Source organism: Schistocerca piceifrons, chromosome 1, assembly GCF_021461385.2.
Source record: "Schistocerca piceifrons isolate TAMUIC-IGC-003096 chromosome 1, iqSchPice1.1, whole genome shotgun sequence".
NCBI lineage: Eukaryota > Metazoa > Arthropoda > Insecta > Orthoptera > Acrididae > Schistocerca > Schistocerca piceifrons.
This window is the reverse complement of record NC_060138.1, coordinates 659,134,440-659,159,370: the sequence shown is the minus strand read 5'-3', so window position 1 is coordinate 659,159,370 and position 24,931 is coordinate 659,134,440. Positions and strand designations below refer to the sequence as shown.

Genomic DNA, 24,931 nt, shown 5'->3' with positions numbered 1-24,931 from the left:
TTCACAGGTTTTTAGTATGTTTGGCAGTGTTCAGCCAAGGTATTCATGCAGCAACACTTTCCAATCATGCCAGTTATGTTAATGGATTATTCTGTCCTTGGCAGAACATTGTCACATAGAATAAGATGTAATTAGATGAATGATTAACACTAACTTCACTTTACGAAGGTTTATTCAGCACTTGCACATACAAGAGCATGGAGCCAACTGCCTCTGGCCAGAACACGTACCGTATATATACAGCTACAGAACATTCCAGTACAATGATTCTTGACAGTTGTGGATACTTCTATAATGTACTCGAACTGAATATAGAAATTAAAATTGTACAGTCCAGGTGAGGTTTGAACTAACGACCCTCCATGCAACAGTTTAGTATCATAACCACTACACCACAGTGTTACTCAGCTTCTTCTGCGACAGTATAATATGAGCGAAAATAATGCAGTGTGTTTGCTTTTAAACTTTAAATATTAATAATTATCTTAGACTGTTACTGCTAAGTGAGTATACTTCTGTTTTTTAGGACCATCACATGTTTTAATGTTCCAGCCAATAGTGAATTGAATGAGCTAAATGTGCCAACCCATGACCGTAAGCGGCATATCTACATTCAGCATGTGATATCACAAGCTGGGCTTCATGTTCGTGAATTGTGTTCAGCACTGTCAGACTTTCACACATACACCGAGCAGCGGCTTCAAGCATCACATGAGAAATTAAGTCCAGTTAATTCAAAGGTTTGCTTTAAAAAATTGGAATTACTTTCTTTGTATTCCATGTTCGTTCGCATATACTTATTATAGTCATGTAATTTCGTATATAATAAAGTTATTTTAGAAAGTGGTAAATCTAATGTGAACTAAGAATCTATTGCACCATCCTTTGTCCTTTGAAACCAGTTACGAACTTATTTCTTTTGTGTGTCTTAACAGTTGTCACTCCATATTCATAAGATCATTTAAGCATTCAATCAATAATCATTGTATAATTGTTGTACTTCATTTGCAGCAGTTATTACAGTTGAGAAATACATATTAAACTGTGCATGTAAACAGTAAGTTACATAGTTCATTTGTTTAATTTGTAATTGTTGTTGTTGTTTGCAAATCTATGTTGACATGGATGAGCTGCTGGCCCATTGAATTTTTACTGGAACCTTTTCATACACATTTTGTTCATTCTGCATAATTTTTGCTTGTGTTTTGTGGGGAAACTACTTGGTCACAATAAATAAGAGCTCCACATTGTTGAACACTGACATGTATGCTATGAAGGTAGAGTTCTGACACACCCCAGGAACAAATATTGAGCAGTAATATTGTGCCATTCTTCGTTTTGCCCTTGTCTGCACTATATTGACACAGTATTACTGCACAGTAAATACTGAGCATGTGAGAGGTCCCTTATAGAGAGAGACGCTGTGATGTAAAGAGACAGATGTGCCTTGGTGAATGGATATTTCAGTGTGTCACATGACTGGCATACTGTCAAACATTGTACTGTCTGTCACTGTGGCAATTGAACACACAGTGGGCTAAAAATAAGATATCAGGATATCTGATTGTAGCCAGACTGAATGTGCTTGAAACATAGGACACTGTCTCCAGGACTGAGTAGTCACTGTGTTTCTCATGTGCCCCATGTGAAGGTGGTTGCACAATACCTTGATCTGCATAGAACTGTTGCCACCAGTCATTTACCAGGGGGTGATAACATTCTGATGATGACAGCAGTCAGTGTTGGCTATTACGAAAAGCAGCTGTGGGTAAAAGGGTCACAGTGAAGCAAATTGCTTACCAATTCAGTGTGGGAAAGTAACTACCATTGGGCAGCCAGTCACCCAAAGTCAGTCCTATTGAGTACACCTTGGATGTCGTTGAGCAAGACGTGCATGCCTTGAGATTGCACCGGACTGTACTTGGTGAGTTATGGTTGGTGGATGAGTTGTTACCGATTAAGGTGGCTACTAATTTGGTGTCTGTATACTACTAGACAACCTTCACTAATTCCATTGCTCGTGGATGATTTTCTAAGATACTATTTTAGTAATTACATAATGTTTGTGTATAGAACATGTGCAGCCATTTCTGGCAATCTGTCATTCCTTTTGTTTGTTCAGTTTAGCATAAAGGTATATACACTCCTGGAAATGGAAAAAAGAACACATTGACACCGGTGTGTCAGACCCACCATACTTGCTCCAGACACTGCGAGAGGGCTGTACAAGCAATGATCACACCCACGGCACAGCGGACACACCAGGAACCGCGGTGTTGGCCGTCGAATGGCGCTAGCTGCGCAGCATTTGTGCACCGCCGCCGTCAGTGTCAGCCAGTTTGCCGTGGCATACGGAGCTCCATCGCAGTCTTTAACACTGGCAGCATGCCGCGACAGCGTGGACGTGAACCGTATGTGCAGTTGACGGACTTTGAGCGAGGGCGTATAGTGGGCATGCGGGAGGGCGGGTGGACGTACCGCCGAATTGCTCAACACGTGGGGCGTGAGGTCTCCACAGTACATCGATGTTGTCGCCAGTGGTCGGCGGAAGGTGCACGTGCCCGTCGACCTGGGACCGGACCGCAGCGACGCACGGATGCATGCCAAGACCGTAGGATCCTACGCAGTGCCGTAGGGGACCGCTCCGCCACTTCCCAGCAAATTAGGGACACTGTTGCTCCTGGGGTATCGGCGAGGACCATTCGCAACCGTCTCCATGAAGCTGGGCTACGGTCCCGCACACCGTTAGGCCGTCTTCCGCTCACGCCCCAACATCGTGCAGCCCGCCTCCAGTGGTGTCGCGACAGGCGTGAATGGAGGGACGAATGGAGACGTGTCGTCTTCAGCGATGAGAGTCGCTTCTGCCTTGGTGCCAATGATGGTCGTATGCGTGTTTGGCGCCGTGCAGGTGAGCGCCACAATCAGGACTGCATACGACCGAGGCACACAGGGCCAACACCCGGCATCATGGTGTGGGGAGCGATCTCCTACACTGGCCGTACACCACTGGTGATCGTCGAGGGGACACCGAATAGTGCACGGTACATCCAAACCGTCATCGAACCCATCGTTCTACCATTCCTAGACCGGCAAGGGAACTTGCTGTTCCAACAGGACAATGCATGTCCGCATGTATCCCGTGCCACCCAACGTGCTCTAGAAGGTGTAAGTCAACTACCCTGGCCAGCAAGATCTCCGGATCTGTCCCCCATTGAGCATGTTTGGGACTGGATGAAGCGTCATCTCACGCGGTCTGCACGTCCAGCACGAACGCTGGTCCAACTGAGGCGCCAGGTGGAAATGGCATGGCAAGCCGTTCGACAGGACTACATCCAGCATCTCTACGATCGTCTCCATGGGAGAATAGCAGCCTGCATTGCTGCGAAAGGTGGATATACACTGTACTAGTGCCGGCATTGTGCATGCTCTGTTGCCTGTGTCTATGTGCCTGTGGTTCTGTCAGTGTGATCATGTGATGTATCTGACCCCAGGAATGTGTCAATAAAGTTTCCCCTTCCTGGGACAATGAATTCACGGTGTTCTTACTTCAATTTCCAGGAGTGTATGTTGCATTTCATGCTTCAGGACTTATGTTGCATCTCTTGTCAGTATGTAAGTCATACAATAGGGATGATAAAAGCTATTGCACAGTCTTGTTGCATACCAGTCTCCAAAATTATCTACCCAAGTCTCAACAGCATTGCCCTTTTCTTCCAAAGGTTCCCATTTAAGATAGCCCAACGCCTTTGTTACACTTTCATATTGGCTATACTGATCTGAAATGTTAAATTCTGCTTTTGTAGAAGACTAAAACAACAAAATAATGGATCTTCTATGTGACATATATATTATGAATGGGAAATCCAACAGTCAAGATTATCAGAAGGTCTTAGGCTCTACAAAAGGCATTCAGGATAGATTTTGACACAGCTGTAAATGTCTTTCTGCAATTCCAATCCAGCTAGAAGGGCTGCAGACATCACGGTGAGTTTTGATGAAGGGTCCAGACTCTCAAATCCAACAACAGAGGAGAGGGACAGCATTTTACATGAACTTGTCACAGATATTAGAGTGACACATCATCTGATTCTAGTGAAAAGGAAAGTATTATTGGTCATGAACTAATAGGATTCTGAATTTTGACAATGGTATAGGCCTTTTTTTTTTTGCTTTCCGCACAGGGGACGAGGCAGCTAATGTGACTTGGACAGGAAATCTAACCTTGCAAGAGACCAGCATCCACAGCACATGCAATGTGCTAGTTAACACAATACGTGGCAGTGGCACTCTCCAGTGGCAGCTGTTACTACATCTAAAACTTTGCTTCTGCCGTTTTTTTTTTCGAAGTTTGGGACTTTATTGTGAAAAAACGTACAAAAAAATTATGATTCATAGTATTGCCCATCGCTGGCCACTACATTCTCCCATCTGGCGGATAGCATACAAATCCCGTGGGGGAAAGAACTGGGCGTCTTTCGTGGAGATCCATGAATCAGTTCAATTTTTACTTGTTCATATGATCAGAAGTGCTGGCCAGCCAGACTGTATACCACTGACCGAAAAAGGTGGTAGTTAGAGAGAGCAATGTATGGAGAATTCTTCGGGCGGGGTAGGACTTCTCATTTCAACGTTTCCGTGTATATTTTGATGGGTTTTGCGACATGGGGTCGAGCACTGGCCTCCTGCAAAATTACCTTTACGTGTCTATCGCTGTATTGTGGCTGTTTGTGTTTCAGTGCTGGGCTCGAATGCATCAATTGCTTTCGGTAATGATGTCCTGTGACTGTCATCGTCTGTTTCAGTAGCTACAGAAACATTCTATCTTCCACTGCCATGCCGGTCTTAGACATCAAAATCACCATTCTTAAGACGTTTTAAACATTCTCTGCACGTTCTTGCACTAATAGTTCCCTCACCATTGGTCTTACCCAGCATTTTAAGAGCCACAGCCACAGATTTCTCCATGTTAAAGCAGAAAATTAAAACTTCCTGCAAATGGCGATAAATGGGCACGTAAGTTGATGTACTTAATGGAGAATAACTTTATGATGCAATCACAAATCGACTAATATTTGTATGGCATTATGTTTACAGATGCCTAAGCCTACTGTATTATACCTATGACCAACCACCTGAACTCCATTTGCCGCTACTGCCGTCTATTGCATAACGCGGAAGCAAAGTTGTAGACCTAATAGTTGTATCTGGCTTGCATACTATACAGTTTATCTAAGAGAATGGATGTGCATAAAATGCCTACTGTAGCTCTAATAAAATGCAAGACTCCTCCCTTGGCTGTATGCTACGTGTGATGTTCTGTCTGTAAAATAAATAAATAAAAACTCCAGTATCCACGAACATGTTAAAGACAAAAAGGGAAGTTTCTTGTCTAGTGATTAAAGAAACCAGCTGATAAAACGTCACAAAATTGGATGAACTCACTCCGGAAGAGCGCATTTATATTTACATTATGTGTATTTACATAAATATAATATTAACATAAAATATTTCTTCTATTTTAATAAGAAAGTCCCACAGCCTTTTAGAAAATGTAAAGGTGTAAATAGAGACAGAAACAGACTGTAACAAATCCTACCAGTAATGCATTTTCAGTAGAGCATCAATGTGTTGGTACTTAGAAACAACATATATTCGTAGAATTTAAATTATAATACGAAATCTACCAAATATGAGCTTTAACTGAACACAAAAAAACAATATAGTGACTCACAAGCTCTGCTTGTGACATAGTGTGTACCTTTGCCACTTGTTGCTTCAACTTTTTGTAGCACAGTCCCAAAATATTGCAGAACTTATTTCGTGTTTCAAGCAAGGCAATTGGTCTGTGATGTGAAATTACAGGAAGTGATGTCACAAACCTTGTATAACTCCACGTTGACATTAGGTAACGTGTCCTGTTTGAGGATGGCTTGCTAGAACTATTCAATCAATCAAACTTCAGTTCACACACTTGCTTTTAAAATACTAGAATGAATACTTTAAAATCTGACAATACAAAGTAGACAAACTTCGGCAGCTCTAACACAACCTTATCTAAGCACACAAATATTCTGGTTATGGCACTTATGCTCCGTATAGACTTATCTACATTCGCAGTTAATAAGCAGCAAGCAACATTTAGGCATTTTTATGTAGCTCATCTAATATTAAATTTTAAAAATATATTCAGTGCTTGAGACTTATGCGGCATGTTTTTGAAGGTAGGAGGCAATCTTAAGATTATAATTGTAAAGTTGTTGATTAAGTGTGCTAGCTGGTTAATACACAACATTCTCTTTGATAGTCTAAATGCCTTTCCCACTATGTCTTTATTTCTAGTGAATTATTTTCTTCAACTGTTTTAAAGGTGGGATTAATACTTCTCCCTGCCCTTCAAACAATATTCTCTTTATTCATTGATATGGTGCTCCATCTTGCTGGTAGTTTACTTTTAGTGTTCTGAAGTAGTATTTCCAAGTTGCTTCTTAATTTGAAATGTTTCTGATGATTAAACTTACCAATGTAGTTTTTGCTTGATTAGCAGAAACTTAAGTCCTATTTCAGTGTGATGTGGGTATCTCAAATGATTATTCACATGGTGTAGTTACCAAGGAAAGTGATTTTTTTTTGGGGGGGGGGGGGGGGAGGAGGAGTGTGTGTCAAATCCTCTTATAACCCCCTGTGTTAAAGATATTCATGGTTGAGGAAATTACAAGGCCACAGAAAGTTTCTTGCCCCATCCTTTCCTAAATGAGCCAGAGCTCTGTCACTAATGATTGCAGCATGGCAAGTGATATGTTGAACATCTAACCTGCTGTCCTCTTTACCTGGACAGTTAAGTTTCCAGCATAACTTTCCAAATTACTGTAGTTATTAAATTATTTGCTAGCTTGATCAGTCATATCTTTAGTCGTTAGACTGTGGTTGTAAAATATAGTGCCCCATATGGCTTCCATAACTTGAAAGCAAATGTAGATGGAGCAGTCCCCACAGAGGATGGCACAGTGATTCACAGTGGAGAACATGAACACAGAGCACACTGTGTCTCCTATTCTAAGCAAAATTTTGACTACAGCTCATAGGTATATGCCTCTGAACGTTGGTTTGTCCAACTTGTAATTAATCTGTGTTGTAATCCTCATCAAGTCACCTTGATTTAGGTTTCTCAGGGATACCATAATCATTTGTCATGAGTGACAGGATGTTTCCTAAACACAGCAGCCAGTATCCTTTCCTGTCCTTCCCATTATGAATTTTCCCTATATCTACTGACTTTGTTGAAAGGATGTTAAACTCTTAACAGTTCTTTCTGCTCACATTTTTATGGCATTTGAAAAGATCATGTCTGACACTGAAATTAATTATGCCAGACATATTAAGGTTAAGATTATGTTTCTAATGTTTGAATACTCTTGGTATATGTATTTTTAGCAATATTAATTTGCATTTAATGAAATATTGTGTCTGAAACATTTCAATTATTTTTACTTTTGCAGTTGTCTTCCCATTTGCGAAACAATGCACACTACTTGCGTGCTATTGAACAAGGTTATAGAGAATTTCAAGCTAGTTTGGAAATGGAACCACTAGTCTCACTTGAAACACTACCGTGTCTAGGAAAGCTAAGCACCCATTTGTCAGCATATACCAGCTATTTGCAGAAACTGCAGCCATATTTGAAGTTAAGGTATGATTTTGATTTTGTTGTTTGTCTGTTAATGTAAAAAAATGTAGAATGATTCAGGCATGCTCTACATTTACATCCACATTTTGCAAACTAATGTCAAGTGCACAGCAGAGGGTATCTCCCATTGTACCAGGTATTAGAGCTGCTTCCTGTTCAGTTTCTATGTGTAGCACATGAAGAATAACATTTAAATTCCTGTGAGTGCACTGTAATTAATCTAATCTCACCCTCACAAATCCCTGAGGGAATTATACTTAGCAGGTTGTAGTAACTCGTAGAGTCAACATTTAAAGATAGTTCTCGAAACTATCTAAGTAGGTTTTCTCGGGATAGTTTGTGTCTACCTTTAAGACTCTGGCAGTTCAGTTTCTTCACCATCTTCATGACACTCCCCCGAAGGGTCAAACAATATTGTGATCATTCATGATACACTAATTTGTAGTTCTGTTTCGTATGACTTACACACAGTCGAGCAATAGCCTTCACACCTGCAGCATCATTCTTTCGCGAAGTATGAAAACTGCATGCGTGCATGTGCGAGTACATGTGTGTACCGTAGTGTAGTGTAGTGTCGTGTCGTGTAGCATTTGTGATGATGAGATGTTGAGAGAAAGGAGAGGGTGAAACCTGGTACCAGCACATAGTCTCTTCCTCTCAGAGCACAAAGTAATTTCAATTCATTTTAGTGGATTTTCATCTGTCTTGATTGGGTAAGAGCTTGTGGTATGACATAGTAACAAGGAATTAGACAAGACATGTTTTGCTGTCCTATGTTGAAGACAATCACACACTCACATTGGCACTGCAGTTAGTCATCAGAGCACTACCAGCAATAATTGGGATGACAGGATTAGTTTAGGGTTGTAGTTTTGTATATATATTAACATAGAATTTGTAACTTTCCAGCAGGTTAAAAGTGTGTGATATATGTGTGCTTGAAGTTGGAACCTTTCATGCATGGGAAACTTTCACACCAGCCAAACTGCACAGGGATGTCTCACAACCTGTCATCACGGCCTTGTTTCTACTTTACTTTACTTTTAATGTATAGTTTGCTTCAGAAGAGGAGTGCTTACATAGTAACTGCTGCACCATACCATATGCAGCTGTAGCAGGGTTAACATGCATTAATTTTTAAGAAAAAATGGTGTCAAACTCTGGAGCTGGGATTTTTGTAAAAAATTTTCCTGCAGGATGAATGTGGGACACAAGACTGGAAAGGTAACTTAGTGTTGCCAGCAACAATGGATCAACACTGAAGATTCAAAACTCCAAATGACTATTTATAATGGGCCAAACTAAAACTAAATATTACTGAATGAGGTGGTGCAGTAGATAGCACATTCAACTTGTATTCAGGGAGATGATGGTTCAAATCCCCATCTGGCTATCCAGATTTAGGTTTTCCACCATTTCCCAAAATAGCTCTTTTTGAATGCTGGAATGGCTCCTTTCGTAATCCAAACTTCGGCTCAATCTGTAATGACCACACTATTGACAGGACATTAAATTTTAATCTTCTGTCATGCCTTAAACATAAATATTTGTCTTGAGGTTGGAGTTCACTCATGTTTGCTTACAAATCACTTTTGTATTTATTTATTTTTTGCAGAGCCATGTATTGCTGGAGTTAGAGCATCTTCAGTGTTTTTTTTTTCTTCTTTTTGTTAAATAACAGGAAAATTGTTCTTTACTATCTATACATATAGAATTATATTTCTTTTTTGAGAAAAGTATTCACAAATTTTAAGACTTTTTTCATATATATCTTATTTCTTCTTCAGACAATTGTTAGCCTCATTTTCATAATCTGCCATCACATAACAAGTCCTTTTAATACAATTACATGCAGTTTTGTCAAAATTTTCCCGTGTTTCTCCACCCTTTAAAGTGTTTTGGAGGCAACACAACTACCTAACCTTTGTACACATTGTTGTTTACCAACCTAAGTTCACCACAGGATCAACATAGCTCAGCTTAAACCAACACTTTTTCGACTTATTTCACACCACAACTCCAGTTGCTTTCTATTTCACCTTTATCTCTCCCCATATATTTTTATTTTCACTTTAGCCTCATGTTACACTTTCCACCTTCTAATACCATGTCACCCTCACAACATCCCCACAATGACCCAATTAAGTTTTATTTTCATTCCCTCTTCAAACATGCCTTCGCCCTAGCCAGATTACGCTCCCATATTTTATTCACTCAGGCTTGTCTTGACATTTGGCATTACCCCCAAAGGCCTCACACTTAAAGTTCCCATCTCTGGCTGTAACCCTTCTTTCCCTCAGTCCCTATACCAGTTCCAAACTGAACAATTCATAGCTCTCACCCGCCTAATCCTTCACCTACACATCAACTCAGCCAATGAACACACCCGTCAACTCCTATCCCTAATCAAAGTCCTCAATCTTTCCTCTCCCACATCCACACTGGCTGTTCAGAGGAGCGTCCTCCTACAGGCCAACCACAAATTAGAGCAGCCTGCCACTCTCCACCTCAAAAAACTATCCAGTCTCCTGGTTTCCCACCTCCGGAAAGGCAACTCGCTCACCCTCCACAACCTTTCCAACAAACCTCAACCTCCTCTTGTTGCACACAGACCCAGTCTCTCCCATCTACTCAATCTCCCACTTCCAGCTCCACTGCCCCCAAAACCTCTAAATTCTAGTCAACACAATCTGGATCAACAACACCCCAATTCAGTAGTTAACCTTTCCTCCAAACCTCTCTCCCAATCCCAAACCTCTGTCCTATCCAAAGGCCTCACCTTCAGCCCCACTCCCAGATTCAACCAAACAGCCCTCGTCAAAGATTTACTGTCCTACACTCGTAGTCTCTGCTGGAAATATCATTTTGCCATGAAGAAAAATAATCCTAATCCTACTCCCAATGCTCCAACTCCCCAAGACACTATCCGAATTGAACCCTGCCTGGAACAGTTCCGTCCTCCGTCACAGTGGGACCAACCTCCTCTTCCACAAAATCACCCTCTCCAAACCTTCCAGGAATTTCTCACTTCCAGCCCTGCCTCTCAATCTTTCTTGAAAAACCTTAATCCTACTCCCAACATCACCATAGCTGAAGCCCAGGCTATCCGTGATCTGAAAGCTGACCGATCCATCGTTATTCTTCCGGTTGACAAGGATTCCACGACCGTGGTACTTGATCGTCAGGAGTATGTGTCTGAGGGACTGTGTCAGCTTTCAGGCAACACTACATACAAAGTTTGCCAAGGTAATCCCATTCCTGATGTCCAGGCAGAGCTTCAAGGAATCCTCAGAACCTTAGGCCCCCTACAAAACCTTTCACCTGACTCCATCGACCTCCTGACTCCACCGACACCCCGCACCCCTACCTTCTACCTACTTCCTAAAATTCACAAACCCAAACATCCTGGCTGCCCCATTGCAGCTGGTTACCAAGCCCCCACAGAACGTATCTCTGCCTATGTAGATCAACACCTTCAGCTCAGTACATGCAGTCTCCCATCCTTCATCAAAGACACCAACCACTTTCTCGAATGCCTGGAATCCTTACCCAATCTGTTACCCCCAGAAACCATCCTTGTAACCATTGGTGCCACTTCCCTATACACAAATATCCCGCACGTCCAGGGCCTCACTGCGATGGAGCACTTCCTTTCACGCCGATCACCTGCCACCCTACCTAAAACCTCTTTCCTCATTACCTTAGCCAGCTTCATCCTAACTCACAACTTCTTCACTTTTGAAGGTCAGACATACCATCAATTAAAGGGAACAGCCATGGGTACCAGGATGGCCCCCTTGTATGCCAACCTATTTATGGGTCGCTTAGAGGAAGCGTTGTTGGTTACCCAGGCCTGCCAACCCAAAGTTTGGTACAGATTTATTGACGACATCTTCATGATCTGGACTCACAGTGAAGAAGAACTCCATAATTTCCTCTCCAACCTCAACACCTTTGATTCCATCAGATTCACCTGGTCCTACTCCAAATCCCATGCCACTTTCCTCGACATTGACCTCCATTTGTCCAATGGCCAGCTTCACACATCCGCCCACATCAAACCCACCAACAAGCAACAGTACCTCCATTATGACAGCTGCCACCCATTCCATATTAAATGGTCCCATCCCTACAGCTTGGATCTTCGTGGCAAACGAATCTGCTCCAATCCCGAATCCCTGAACCATTACACCAACAACCTGAAAACAGCTTTCACATCCCGCAACTACCCTCCCGACCTGGTACAGAAGCAAATAACCAGAGCCACTTCCTCATCCCCTCAAACCCAGAACATCCCACAGAAGAACCCCAAAAGTGCCCCACTTGTGACAGGATACTTTCCGGGACTGGATCAGACTCTGAATGTGGCTCTCCAGCAGGGATACGACTTCCTCAAATCCTGCCCTGAAATGAGATCCATCCTTCATGAAATCCTCCCCACTCCACCAAGAATGTCTTTCCGCTGTCCACCTAACCTTTGTAACCTCTTGGTTCATCCCTATGAAGTCCCCAAACCACCTTCCCTACCCTCTGGCTCCTACCCTTGTAACCGCCCCCCCCCCCCTCCCTCCCAGTGTAAAACCTGTCCCATACACCCTCCCACCACCATCTACTCCAGTCCTGTAACCCAGAAGGTGTACACGATCAAAGGCAGAGCCACGTGTGAAAGCACCCACGTGATTTACCAACTGACCTGCCTACACTGTGAAACCTTCTATATGGGAATGACCAGCAACAAACTGTCCATTCACATGAATGGACACAGGCAGACAGTGTTTGTTAGTAATGAGGATCACCCTGTGGCTAAACATGCCTTGGTGCACGGCCAGCACATCTTGGCACAGTGTTAAACCGTCCGGGTTACCTGGATACTTCCCACTGACACCAAGCTATCAGAACTCCAGAGATGGGAACTTGCCCTTCAATATATCCTCTCTTCCCGTTACCCACCTGGCCTCAAGCTCCGCTAATTTCAAGTTGCCGCCCCTCGTACATCACTTGTCACTCAACAACATCTTTGCCTCACTCAACAACATCTTTGCCTCTGTACTTCCGCCTCGACTGACATCTCTGCCCAAACTCTTTGCCTTTACATATGTCTGCTTGTGTCTGTATATGTGCGGATGGATATATGTATGTGTGTGTGCGAGTGTATACCTGTCCCTTTTTCCCCCTAAGGTAAGTCTTTCCGCTCCCGGGATTGGAATGACTCCTTACCCTCTCCCTTAGAACTCGCATTCTTTCGTCTTTCCCTCTTTCCTGAAGAAGCATCTGTGGGTTGCGAAAGCTTGATATTTGTGTGTGTGTTTTTTATTGTGTCTATCTACCAGCGCTTTCGCGTTTGGAAAGTCACAGCATCTTTTTTAATATATTTTCCCATATTTAATGTTTCTTTCTATTATATTCAAATATTAAGCTAACATTGATAATACTTGCCATGTCCTTAACTGTCACCTCAGCTACAACCACTGTTTATGTATTGAATTGTCTTTGCTATCTTCTTCCAAAGGGAAGAGGAGTACAGTACATTGCAGGTGCCTGATGAGTTAGTTTATATGCCACACGCTATTGCCCTCTGAGTTTATTGCCCTCTGAGTTGCTGCTCTGCACTGAGATATCTGCTGTAGTAACGAGGGTGCTATGTTCACCAGACATAGCCAGCACTGTCTTTGATCTTTATGGCATGTGATGCTGACCATTTCCTGGTATCCATATGCCGAGTGGTCATGATAGGATCACCACCTGCAGGTGTCTGACAGTATGAAGCAGACTCTGAAGTAGACAATGAATCCGAGTGACATGGTGTGACAAGCCTCCAATACTACGCACCAGGCCAAGGACTATGCCAGTGCAATCACCGATTGTGATGTCAACCGATTCCAACCTCGCTAAGGCAGTGTGATCTATGGTGACAGACTGTGTGCTGTCTCTCTAACCTTTGTGGGACTATATTGATAGTGACAATTCCTCTCATAGATCAGGGCAGTTTCTTACATCCCAATCATGGTTAATCTGTTTTCTGTTCTTCGTGACTTCTTGTTTGTTTTCTTGTAAAAATAAACTTCTATTGTTGTGTGCTACTTTGGCACCTTCTTGTTTTCTGTGTGCACCACCCAACAACATAAGACTTTAATACATATCAACACTGTCAAACTGTGACAGAGAGAGGGGTAGGTTGGACTCAGTTTCAACAATAGTAAAGAGCACACTACTTGTGCTCAATGTGAGTGATCAGATTAACTTAGTAGCAGTCCAGAACACAGAAAAAAAAACTGAGAATATCTACTGCAGCGTGCTGCAGCAGCTATATCCTTATGCAAGAAAAGTCATCCTTGGAACTTTTAATAATACTGAAAGGGTTGGTGGAAGAAATTGCCTGACCACCGGAGCATATTTGATGATACTGCATGTTAAAGTTTGATTAAATTTAAAGATAAGAACATAAAAACAGTAACAATGTCAGTTTATGTGGTAGACAGTGTCTTAAAGTGGTACAAGTGGAGTACTGTGTTAGCAGCATGTTGTGCATTTGAACATAAAACATGTAAAGTGACCAGACTAATCTTTACTAAATTGAGGTTTAGCACTTTCTCCCATCTCTCCTCCAGTTATGACAGAAGGTCTCTTTATGATTTCGTGGAGGGAAGAAATTATGATTATCATCCTAAAATAAGGAAAGGCTCATATAAGCCTGGTGATACATCAGTATTGTCCTCAGAAGTTGTATACTAAAAATTCGTGAGGTTATCAACTGCCACATCACCTGTATTTTGGTGGATTTGTGTTTGGTATTACAGTCCAGTTAAAATTACTTGATAGTTGACACTTAGCATGTTGTAGCTGATTTCCTCCAATCAGAGCAATAAACATCATTCCCTAGCCACTCGCAGCTGCCAAACTACAATGACAGTTGGTCAGTTCACTTCCAATTCCTTGTCCAGCTTTCTTTTAGTGGACTCTTCCACACAGGAAGTGATTCATTATCACATATACAGTTATTGTAGTCACAGAGATCGGCTTCCATTAGAAAGTTTTGCGCGACATTGCATAAAAGTGAATTTTAGAAGGCTGCAACTCATCATTGCAACTCGATTATCGAAGTCATAAATACAACAACAACATCAACATAGCACAGTGGTTAGTGTATACATTCGAAAGAATGTCATAGTTTCAAATCTTCTCAAATGCACTGAAACTTTTCTATTTCTAAATCTAATCAAAAGACTGTTATTTTTATTCAGTTAATTGGTTTAAATGTAATTTTTTTTATTTCTAATATTTTGCCACATCATTTTCATCATTGTGTAGACCTTTTTATTTGCTCGTATTTTCTTCCTGTCTCATTGTTATCTTTTGGAATCTGCCTGTGTTGCTGTTGCTTGTGCCAACCAGGACTGCTAATCAGTCATATTGCCAGTGTGAGGATAGTTTCAGGTAACCATTTTCTGTCTTTAGTTTGCTCATAGAGATTACTTTTAATCGCAGTGGAATGATGAGGATAGCATCTTGACTGAGAATCTTGCATTTCTGTCATACCTTTTGGCAGCCACTTCCAAACAGAACTGTGTGTTATACATAACAGCATTTGTGAAGTGACCCACCGTATTTGTGTGTTGCCTATAACCGAGCAGTAGCTGGCAGCCATTGTGACAACACTGTAGCTGCAAGTGACAGGTGTCAACTGTCAAGTAATTTTAATTGGACTATAATGATCTCCATATGGCTTCAGAAGATTAAGACTTAAATGTTGATGATCTGACCATTCTGAAGGTAATTATACAGCAAGGTTTATGATAGAGAAATGTGATCTGGAAATGTCCAAAGTTATAAGTGGAAAGTGTTTGCTAATGATGATTAAAAAAAGAAAAAAAAGAAAAAATAAACAAAACAAAACACTAGCAAGTGCAGGCATCGCTTGCAGGGGCAGCAGCAATCATTACTAATTGAAATCATAACTGCTTCTATCAATGCATTTTTGGGAATAAAGTTGAAACATTGTTTCCTACATGTGAAATATATGACTGTGTTTTATAAATAAGAGCCTGCCATTATTAATGTCATTACCAGTCTCGACAGGCTACAATGATGTGTACAGCATATTGAGTACAATAATATTGTTAAACAAAATTAAATCCAAATTACTTATGCACAAGCAGGTCCTCTTTGTGTAGGTGAAACTAACTGCCCCATATGATTACATGCTCCAAACATTTAATGTTGGCACGTTTTATCGTAGCTCTCTTGTATTCTGCACCCCTTTTAATTCCTTTCCTCTTTGTTTGGTCATTATTTTCTTCATTTTCAAATCATCAATACATAAAGAACTGCCATTAGATGCCATTTTCATTTTGAACTTACATATCACAGGTCTACCACAGAAATAAAAGTAATATAGACATTTTACCAACTGAAAGCTATACATCAATCTGTTAATAATTATCGTTACCTGACCAGCAAACCAACTTAAGTTCTGGACTAAGGCTGTTTAGCCAGTAAACATGAATGTTCTGTTACTGGAAATAATGTAAAGAAGATACAGGCTAAAGTCATTTAGGTATTAAGTGACATGAGTTGGGCATTGGAACATTGCTGCGCCCATAACTCAAAACCATGGAAATGTGGGCTTAAGTCATGTTGCAAATTCACGATTCATATAGAGAGGAAGGTATTTACAACATACACATCTGGTGCAGCAACTCTTGTTTTTACAGAAGTATGTTTTTTCATATACTCATGAACGTAGAAAATTTCAGATTGCACGAAACTTTCCTATTTAAGCAAGATGGCAAATAGTAGGGCCATTCATGTTGGCACTGATGATATGATAAACGTGGTAAATAGTTGACACTTTTATGGACATGGACATATATATCAAAACTGATTATTAAAATAATTTTAAAGTGATACAGTAAAAAGAGGTTTAAATTGTAATTGCTTTTATGGATTAAAAATCCTCGATCTTTAGTCTAGGTCACTTACTGCTATTTGAAATACAAGTATCCTTCATTCCATATGGTAAGTGCCAAGACTGCACATCCGTTCTGTAAGATCTCTGCGTTGATTCCCATACTTCATATTAGATTGACTGGAGGATTAATGAAATTAGAATTAGTGTCAGTGGTGTTGAGAAACAGCTGAAGTCATTAAAACTGAACAGAGCACCAGGGTCTGTGATATTCCTGTCAGATTCTATACTGAATCTGTGGCTGAGTTAGCCCCTCTTCTGACTATAATATATCATAGATCCTTTGTGGTGCAGCACACCTACCTTGGAGTGCCAGCAGCCAAATGTCTGCTGGCCACAATATTCAAACATCAGTGACTCGCCTCGTACCGTGGAAGTGCAAGGAAGTCAGCAGGGAGGGCAGCAGAGGGTGACTCCAGCAGTTGCACTGCACCGCAATCGGAGTGCACAGATCGGCACAGTTCTGCAGCCAGTCAAAATGAAGTAATCCTCTGGGAAATGAGGATTTAAGCTCTCACTGAAGCAGCAGAAAGCAGTGACATTGCCTGCTCGAAATTGATGACCACCACCACTGAAGCTGTCATCGCCCAGTGTACCATTCACTGCTGCTCTATTGACCAATACATCACGCTACCGGGGACTGGACACTACCAACTAGGCAGGTCTGGACTAGGACATCATTTCAGGATTTTAGTAAGGAAATTTAACTTGGTATCACTTGTACTCGTAAAAGAACTTAGCATTCAAGACGAGTGGACTAGTAGCATTTCAGAACTTAACTTTTGTTTTGAATATATGCTCTAGCAAGTGACTTCATTCTTGGCAGCAGCAAGAAGAGCCATTTATGCCATCTAAAAATTATGGAAGAAGTGTTCATTTATTTGGAGTTTCATCCGGAAGATTCTCGAAGTACATTTAAGTTGTTTGTTCAGATAATCAGGATTGTGTGAATAAACAATTGTCAGTTCAGTCGAGCATGTGTGTCTTGTCTTGGATTTAAAACCATGAAAAAAAAAGGCTGTTCCCAGTTCTTGGAAAAAAGCACAGGTCACACCTGTCTACAAAAAGAGTAGTAGAAGTGATCCACAAAACTACCGTCCAACATCCTAGACATCAGTTCATTTTAGAATCTTAGAACATGTTCTGTGCTCAAATGTAATGAGGCATTTTGAACAGAATGACCTCCGGAATGCCAGTCAGCATGGATTCCGAAAAGATTGATTATGTGAAACCCAACTTGCACTTTCCTCATATGGCATATGGAAAATTTTGGATAAAGGCAATCAGGTAGATGCAGTATTTCTTGATTTTCAAAAAGCATTTGACTCAGTACCACATCTATGCTTATTGTCAAAAGTTCAACCATATGGGGGACCAAGTGAAATATGTGACTGGACTGAGGACTTTTTGGTAGGGAGGGGACAGCATGTTATGTTGAATAGAGGGTATACCTGAGTGTGACACTCTGTAGGGATATGAAATGGAATAATCACATAGTCCCAATCATGGATAAAGCAGATGGTAGACTTCGATTTATTGGTAGAATACTGGGGAAGTGCAATCAGTCTACAAAGGAGAGTGCTTACAAATCACTCATGCGACCATTTCTGGAATATTACTCTTAAGTATGTAGGACCCATATCAGATAGGAATAATGGGGGATATTGAACGTATACAGAGAAAGGCAGCATGAAAGGTCACAGGTTTGTCTAACATGTGAGAGTGTGTCACAGAGATGGTGAAGGAACTGAACTGGAAGACTCTTGAAGATAAACGTAAACCATCCTGAGAAAGTCTGTTAACAAAGTTTAAAGAACCAGCTTGAACTGGTGACTCTAGGAATATGCTACAATCCCCTACACATTGCTCACATAAGGATCGTGAGACTAAGATCAGAATAATTACTGCATGCACAGAGGCATTCAACCAGTCATTCTTCCCGTGCTCTGTATATGAATGGAACAGGAAGAAACTCCAATAACTGGACTACTGATAGTGTGTCTTAATCACTTATTATTTATCTACCTGTTTTCCTGACAGTAGCAAATGTTACTGAAGATCTGGCTTCTTGTACCAATCTATATTTAAATTTGTTTTTGGATAGGTTCTGTTTATAGTAGACACAATTTTTTGCTGCTTTTACAGGCATTAAAGTGGCAAGTACTAAAAGTAGCTAAGGTGACACTGCCTTTGTTTACCAACACCTGCAACCTACGGTACAAAGACTACCCTCCTATTTTAAAGATATCAACCATTTTCTAGAGCACCTAAAATCTGTGCCCTTCCCTATATATATATCTCCTTTCTGCTCACCATAACTTTATATTTATGAGGAACTACTTCATCTTTGACGGCAGATATACAAACAGATCAGTGTATGGCAATGAGAAACAGGATTACTCTTTCTTATGCCAGCCTTTTCATAGGTCACTTGGATAGGGGTTTCTTATATCCATTTTCCGCAAACCGCATGCTAGAGGGTACCTTGTACCACTACTAGTTGTTTCCTTTCTTGTTCCACTAGCAAATAGAGAGAGGGGGAAAAATGACTGCTCTCTGCTCTGGTAGGGATCCCAAACTCTCAAGTAGTATTCAAAATTGGGTCACACTACGGTCATGTACACAGTCTCCTCTGTAGATCAGCCACACTTCCCTAAAATTCTCCAAATAAATGAAGTGTACCATTCACATTCCCAACTGACGACCTCACATGCTCATTCCATTTCATATCGCTTTGCAACTTTACACCCTGATATTTAGGCTGGCTTAGCCACAGCCTGGAGCTGGAAACATCCCCCAGGCTGTGGCTAAGGCATGTCTCCGCAATATCCTTTCTTTCAGGAGTGCTAGTTCTGCAAGGTTCGCAGGAGAGCTTCTGTAAAGTTTGGAAGGTAGGAGACGAGATACTCGCAGAAGTAAAGCTGTGAGGACCGGCCATGAGTCGTGCTTCGGTAACTCAGATGGTAGAGCACTTGCCCGCGAAAGGCAAAGGTCCCGAGTTCGAGTCTCGGTCAGGCACACAGTTTTAATCTGCCAGGGAGTTTCATTTCATCAGATTGTCAATGCACTTGAAACTTTTTCACTATTTCCTCTCATATTTTACATTAATTTGACTTGGACATTTTAATGTCAGACAAAACAACACATCATTTAACAATGAGGGAAAATAACAGATGTTCTGTATCATCGAAGTTCAACAGCATGTTATCAACATGTTAAACTCACCAGATCTTACCAGCAGTGCAGCAACCAGTACGCTGTGCTCTACTATATGTACTCTGATAGTGAAATGTGCTACGACTACTCTCTAGGAGAAGTTGGTACACTCATAAATAACAGACAGATGTGTTAAAATTGTTGGTGCCCAGTGTTTGTGTACATTCATTGCAGCAGTTACATGAAGTTACATATGCTTTGATCAGAATTTGATGACTTGCTGTAACTTCTTATTCTTGACCTGATGACACTGATACTCAATAAAAAGTTACAAATGCACATATTTTCACAGCTCAGCTGCCTTCCTACTATAAAACCAGGATAGTGGAGAAATTGCTGGCACTTACTAATCCAATATTCTCCCAAAACCAAAATTATAAAATGATCCCCCTCCCCCCCCCCCCTCCCTTCACAACCAAATTGGTCATCTGTGACAATGAAATTGCAACACTGAGGCAACAAATACTTAAATAGTCAAAGCATCCAACTTACATGAATTGTAGTGATGACGTCATACCTGGCAAAAGCTTTGTGCATTGTCTGACATCATCTAAGTCTGCAGAAGTTGTAACAAATCAAAATATTCTTTGACAACACCAAACAATTTCATTTCTTACCTGATTTTACTTGCAGAGACATAGTGGACTTAATATGCACAAAAAAAGCTTGTAATGCCATAACTGCCAATTGCGTTCTACCTAACAATGGCACATCACCCCTACTGCTGCCCAGCCTGGGCCTCAGTGATACCACACTATATACTTTAAGATTTGTGAATGCTTTTAATATTGTAACAACATACATTGATTGCTCCATGGGAGATACTCTTTGGCAGAATTTCTCTTATCTCCTGACAATAACAATGCATTACTTTATCGTGCACAGCTTTTCCTCTGTCCTGCACTCCCCTGGACACCTCAAACAGGTCATACCAAAGGTATGTCTGCTTTCGCAAACTACATGTACATTTATTTAGGACAGTTAATAGTTCTTTCCCAGATTTCGAACATTCCTAACAGGGTGGGTTGAATCCATTTTGCCACTGATTTGCATTTTTGTAGCCAACACAGCCCTGCTATGTGACCATGACAGGCTGTGCTGACCTCTGGCTCATGTGAATTCAGATCAGTTAACTGAATTAAAATTCAAATATGTTGTGATCGTGCAGCTGTCTTCACCAAACTTATTCTGAGAAGACTTTCTAGATCTAGGTATGATTACACTTGATTATTTCTGGCCTTCAGTGTTATAATTAATTAAATTATTGCAGTGGAGTGTTGTTATAATGCACAGTGGACAGTTTTACCACCACTATGTCTCAGGAGTGACACATTGCATCATTTGAAAAGAGACAAAATCATGACTAGTATGATCTCGCTACCTGTTCCAATCAGCTGTTGTCCAGTTTGTGTGTTTGGCCAGTTGAAAATGAATGGCTTAGTGTTGCCTTCAGTGATGATCTTTAGTGAGGTACCTAACTCCAAAGGACCATTAAATGCATTTCCCTTTGCAATGTTTGCTTGGAAACTGTTTGAAATGGACTGACATTCACTGATAGTAACAGTTCCTGTTGAGTTTCAAACCGATTGTTAGAATGAAGGTGTACTTTCATCTCTGGTCCCTGTCATCTAGGATCTCTTTACAGGGAATGTTCTGACACCATATTACATGGCTTCAAATGCTACATCATTCCTTCTATACACGGTGGACGGTATATGTTGATACTCCAATAGATCAGATAACTTCACACACAGTGTAGTCATAGGCAGATGCAGACACAATAGCTCATTATGTCATGTCTCTACAGGCTTACATGACTGCAGGATACCAGTTTTGCATCATTTACTAAAAAGACCAGAGTGCTTTTTTGAGGGGATGATTAAATTTTGTACAGTGTGGACTACTTGCTCAAGGTGATAAATTTGCAGAAGTCATTTGAAATGACATTGTCCACCTTCTTTGCAGGCGCGACTTTGCCCTGCATTCTTGACAGTAATCTGGTACACAAGACTATTGACATGACTCCACAAGAAGAAATGAAGGGGGGATGGGACTGAAGAAGAGGGGAGTAATTGTGGTTCGGTTTAAGAAACAATAAGTGGAGGATGAAACCATCAACTTAGCCTTGGTGTTCATCCTTTTCCCACTCCAAACATGGCTTTGCCCTTTTATGCATTCCCACCCCATTTCAGATGAGGGGACCCACCAGTGTTCAATGCTGGAGTTCTATAGATTTTCATTTTACCTTCACTGTAACATGTTCTGCACCCAGACAATTTTTTTTTCTATACTATGCCTTGTTTTTGCCTTCCAATTCAATACTCCTGTCTTCCACATTTGAAACATTTCTAAGTACTGATCGTAACAGATTTATGTTCAACACCGTATACATTCCAGATGATATACCTCACTTGTTTTATTACCTACTTACTGAAGAGCCCACACAGCTTTCATTTTTCTATGAAAATGCTTCTTTATCACCGGTGTTCTTGTTTTCACTAGACCTTCACATCTTGGTTTGCTACTTATTCCATATTGCAAGTACTTACAACTGTATTCCTGCAATACCATTTCTCTCCTTGTCCCCATTTTATCTTTCATTTCTCTGTCAAGCATTATTTAGCTGTTTTTGTAATGTTTACTTCATGTAACATGTTTAATGGAATGTGTTGTATACCCTCATAGAAGGGCAATGACTACTGCACCTGTTTTTTATGTGTTGATGAGGTGAATAGATTCTGTGTAATTTTCCATCTCTTGTGTAGATTGAAAAGGAGGCGTTTATTGTGTTTACGTTCAGTGGCTGATTCATGCATTGTTCTCTTCTATTTTTAAGTTATTAGGTTATTGCATGAACCTCAGTTAGTTTTTGTATTCCTAATGTCAGTGAATTATTTTTAAAGATTGCAGTTTAAATGAAAGAATATGTGGTTAATTATGTTGTGTGTTTCTTAATTATGTCACATGCCTTTGATGGTGAGGTTATTGTTTGAACGACAGTGATATATGCAGGTCATCAGTGCTCCATAAGTGAGATTTTATATAATAAGTGATCAGATTTTGTATATTTTAACAAAATGAATCCCAAATATATTATTAATAGCATGAAAAAACTAAAAGAATCAGCACACTAAAACCTGCGACTACCGACATGTTGACCACCATCACGTTTAGGTAGAGGCTGTTTAGGATAACTACCTTACATCGCTTCATTATATTATTTTAACAGTATTAGGAAAAGGGTAGATTACTACTCACCATAAAGATGACCCAATTGGGTTGCAGACAGCCATAACGAAAAAAATGTTAGACATTATAGTTTTGTGTAACATTCTTTTCATTGTGCCTGTTGGCAACTCAGATTGATCTTTATGGTGAGTAGCAATCAGTTTCATACTTCGTCAGGATTTTTTTTTTTTTTTCTCGAGCATCTCTAGAATTTTGTGTGTGAAATGGTGTTTAAATTTTGTTTATAGCACCATTGGAAGTATTTTATTTTATATTTTAAATAATCACTTGCACAAGGATTTGTCTATTAGATGTCGGTATGTTTGTAGCTTGAGCTGTCAAAGCGAGAAATTTTCTGCAAGTGAGTCCTTTCAAATTTACTACTATTGGTACAAAATCTGACATTGAAAGGGGAATCTTTACTGGTATTGCTTGGCTTCATGGGATTCTACATTCTCTTATCTCTTTCTGTATACTTGTGTTTATATACATGATTTGTGGTTATAATGTGTTATTACTGTGAGAAAGTGATAAGTTTTGCTGATAGTACTAGAATTATCATTATAAAATGCCTAGGCAAAAGAGTATTCAAGCACCGCATTGATTATAGAAAAAAGTGTAAAAACAGCGAAGAAACAAATTTATCAACTATTGTTTCACCAGTGCCCAGTAACTCAATACATCTACATCTACACCCAAAGAAAGTTCTTCCCAAAAGAAACTGAACACTGTAAAGAATAAATATAATACTATGAATAAGGGCAGTGAAAAATTGGAAATAATTGATATTTATATTTTGTCCAGTGTTTTGGAGAACCAGAGTTTGCGCAAACAATGTAAAAGGAGAGGTATGAAATTAGAAATAAATATACACATAGGGGTAGCTTCAGAGCTACAGTTAATTTGTAAATATAGCGTGTGTTTTCTTTCTTTTTTTTCTTATTTTTTTAATTATTATAATAACTGACAATAACAGCAAATTGTACGGTTCCAATATTGAATTATACAGCCTACGTTCCCTTGGGTAAGTGAAAAATAGCGGAGGATATGCAGTTTGAGGTAATGACCATGTCTCCTCAGTCCTTTCCCATCAAAATTTAGTGAGTATGATTATATATTAGGGTGTGCAGCTAAAGATGTTTCCATTGAATGTATGAAATTTGCAGTACAGGAAGCAGTATGAGACATTGTAAACTGTGACAATGAAAGGGGTTTAAGTACAGGATTTAATGGCACTTGGCAAAAGCAAGACTACACTTCAGAAAACAGTGTCATCTCAGCCCTGAGTGTGGAGACAGACGAAATGATTGATATTGCCATTATGTCCAAATTTTGTATGTGTCCAGCAAGACAAAAGCAACTTCATTTAGACAATTGTACAGCAAATTTTAGTGGTACAAGAGGAGCCAGGGGAGTGGTAGGAGTGAAGAAACATTTTCAACACTCTCGGCTATGTTATGATGTATAGTACATAGATTAGACAGTGAAGACTGCAAAGCCCATAATGAAGTTATGGCATCCAAACCATATGAAGATGGGGTAGAAGTAAAGAAAATTGTGTGTGGTTAGATTAGATTAATTATTCATTCCATAGATGCACAAAAGAGGGGAATCCTCAGTCAATAAACAGTAAAATTATGTACATGAATTAAAATTAAACTTCTAATATTTACAGGTTTAATTCTTACATCTGCTTTCATTACATCCATCATTAACACAGTAGCTAGTTACTTGGCTATTACAACCAAGTATTGTCAAAAATTAAAGTATAGTAAATTTTCATTAAAATGGTCTACTGCACTTGTTGAGAAACTCATGGATGGAATAGAAGGAGCTGA

At 40.2% G+C, this 24,931-nt stretch overlaps 1 protein-coding gene across 1 annotated transcript in view; it reads left to right on the top strand.

The window, feature by feature from the left end:
* LOC124805437 (protein phosphatase 1 regulatory subunit 21) overlaps positions 1-24,931 on the top strand; it is a 218,962-nt gene that overhangs the window by 109,930 nt on the left and 84,101 nt on the right. Inside the window, exons 6-7 of the mRNA XM_047266002.1 lie at positions 553-740; positions 7,497-7,687. Of these exons, the coding sequence (XP_047121958.1) occupies positions 553-740; positions 7,497-7,687 (379 nt within the window). The remainder of the gene's footprint in view (positions 1-552; positions 741-7,496; positions 7,688-24,931) is intronic.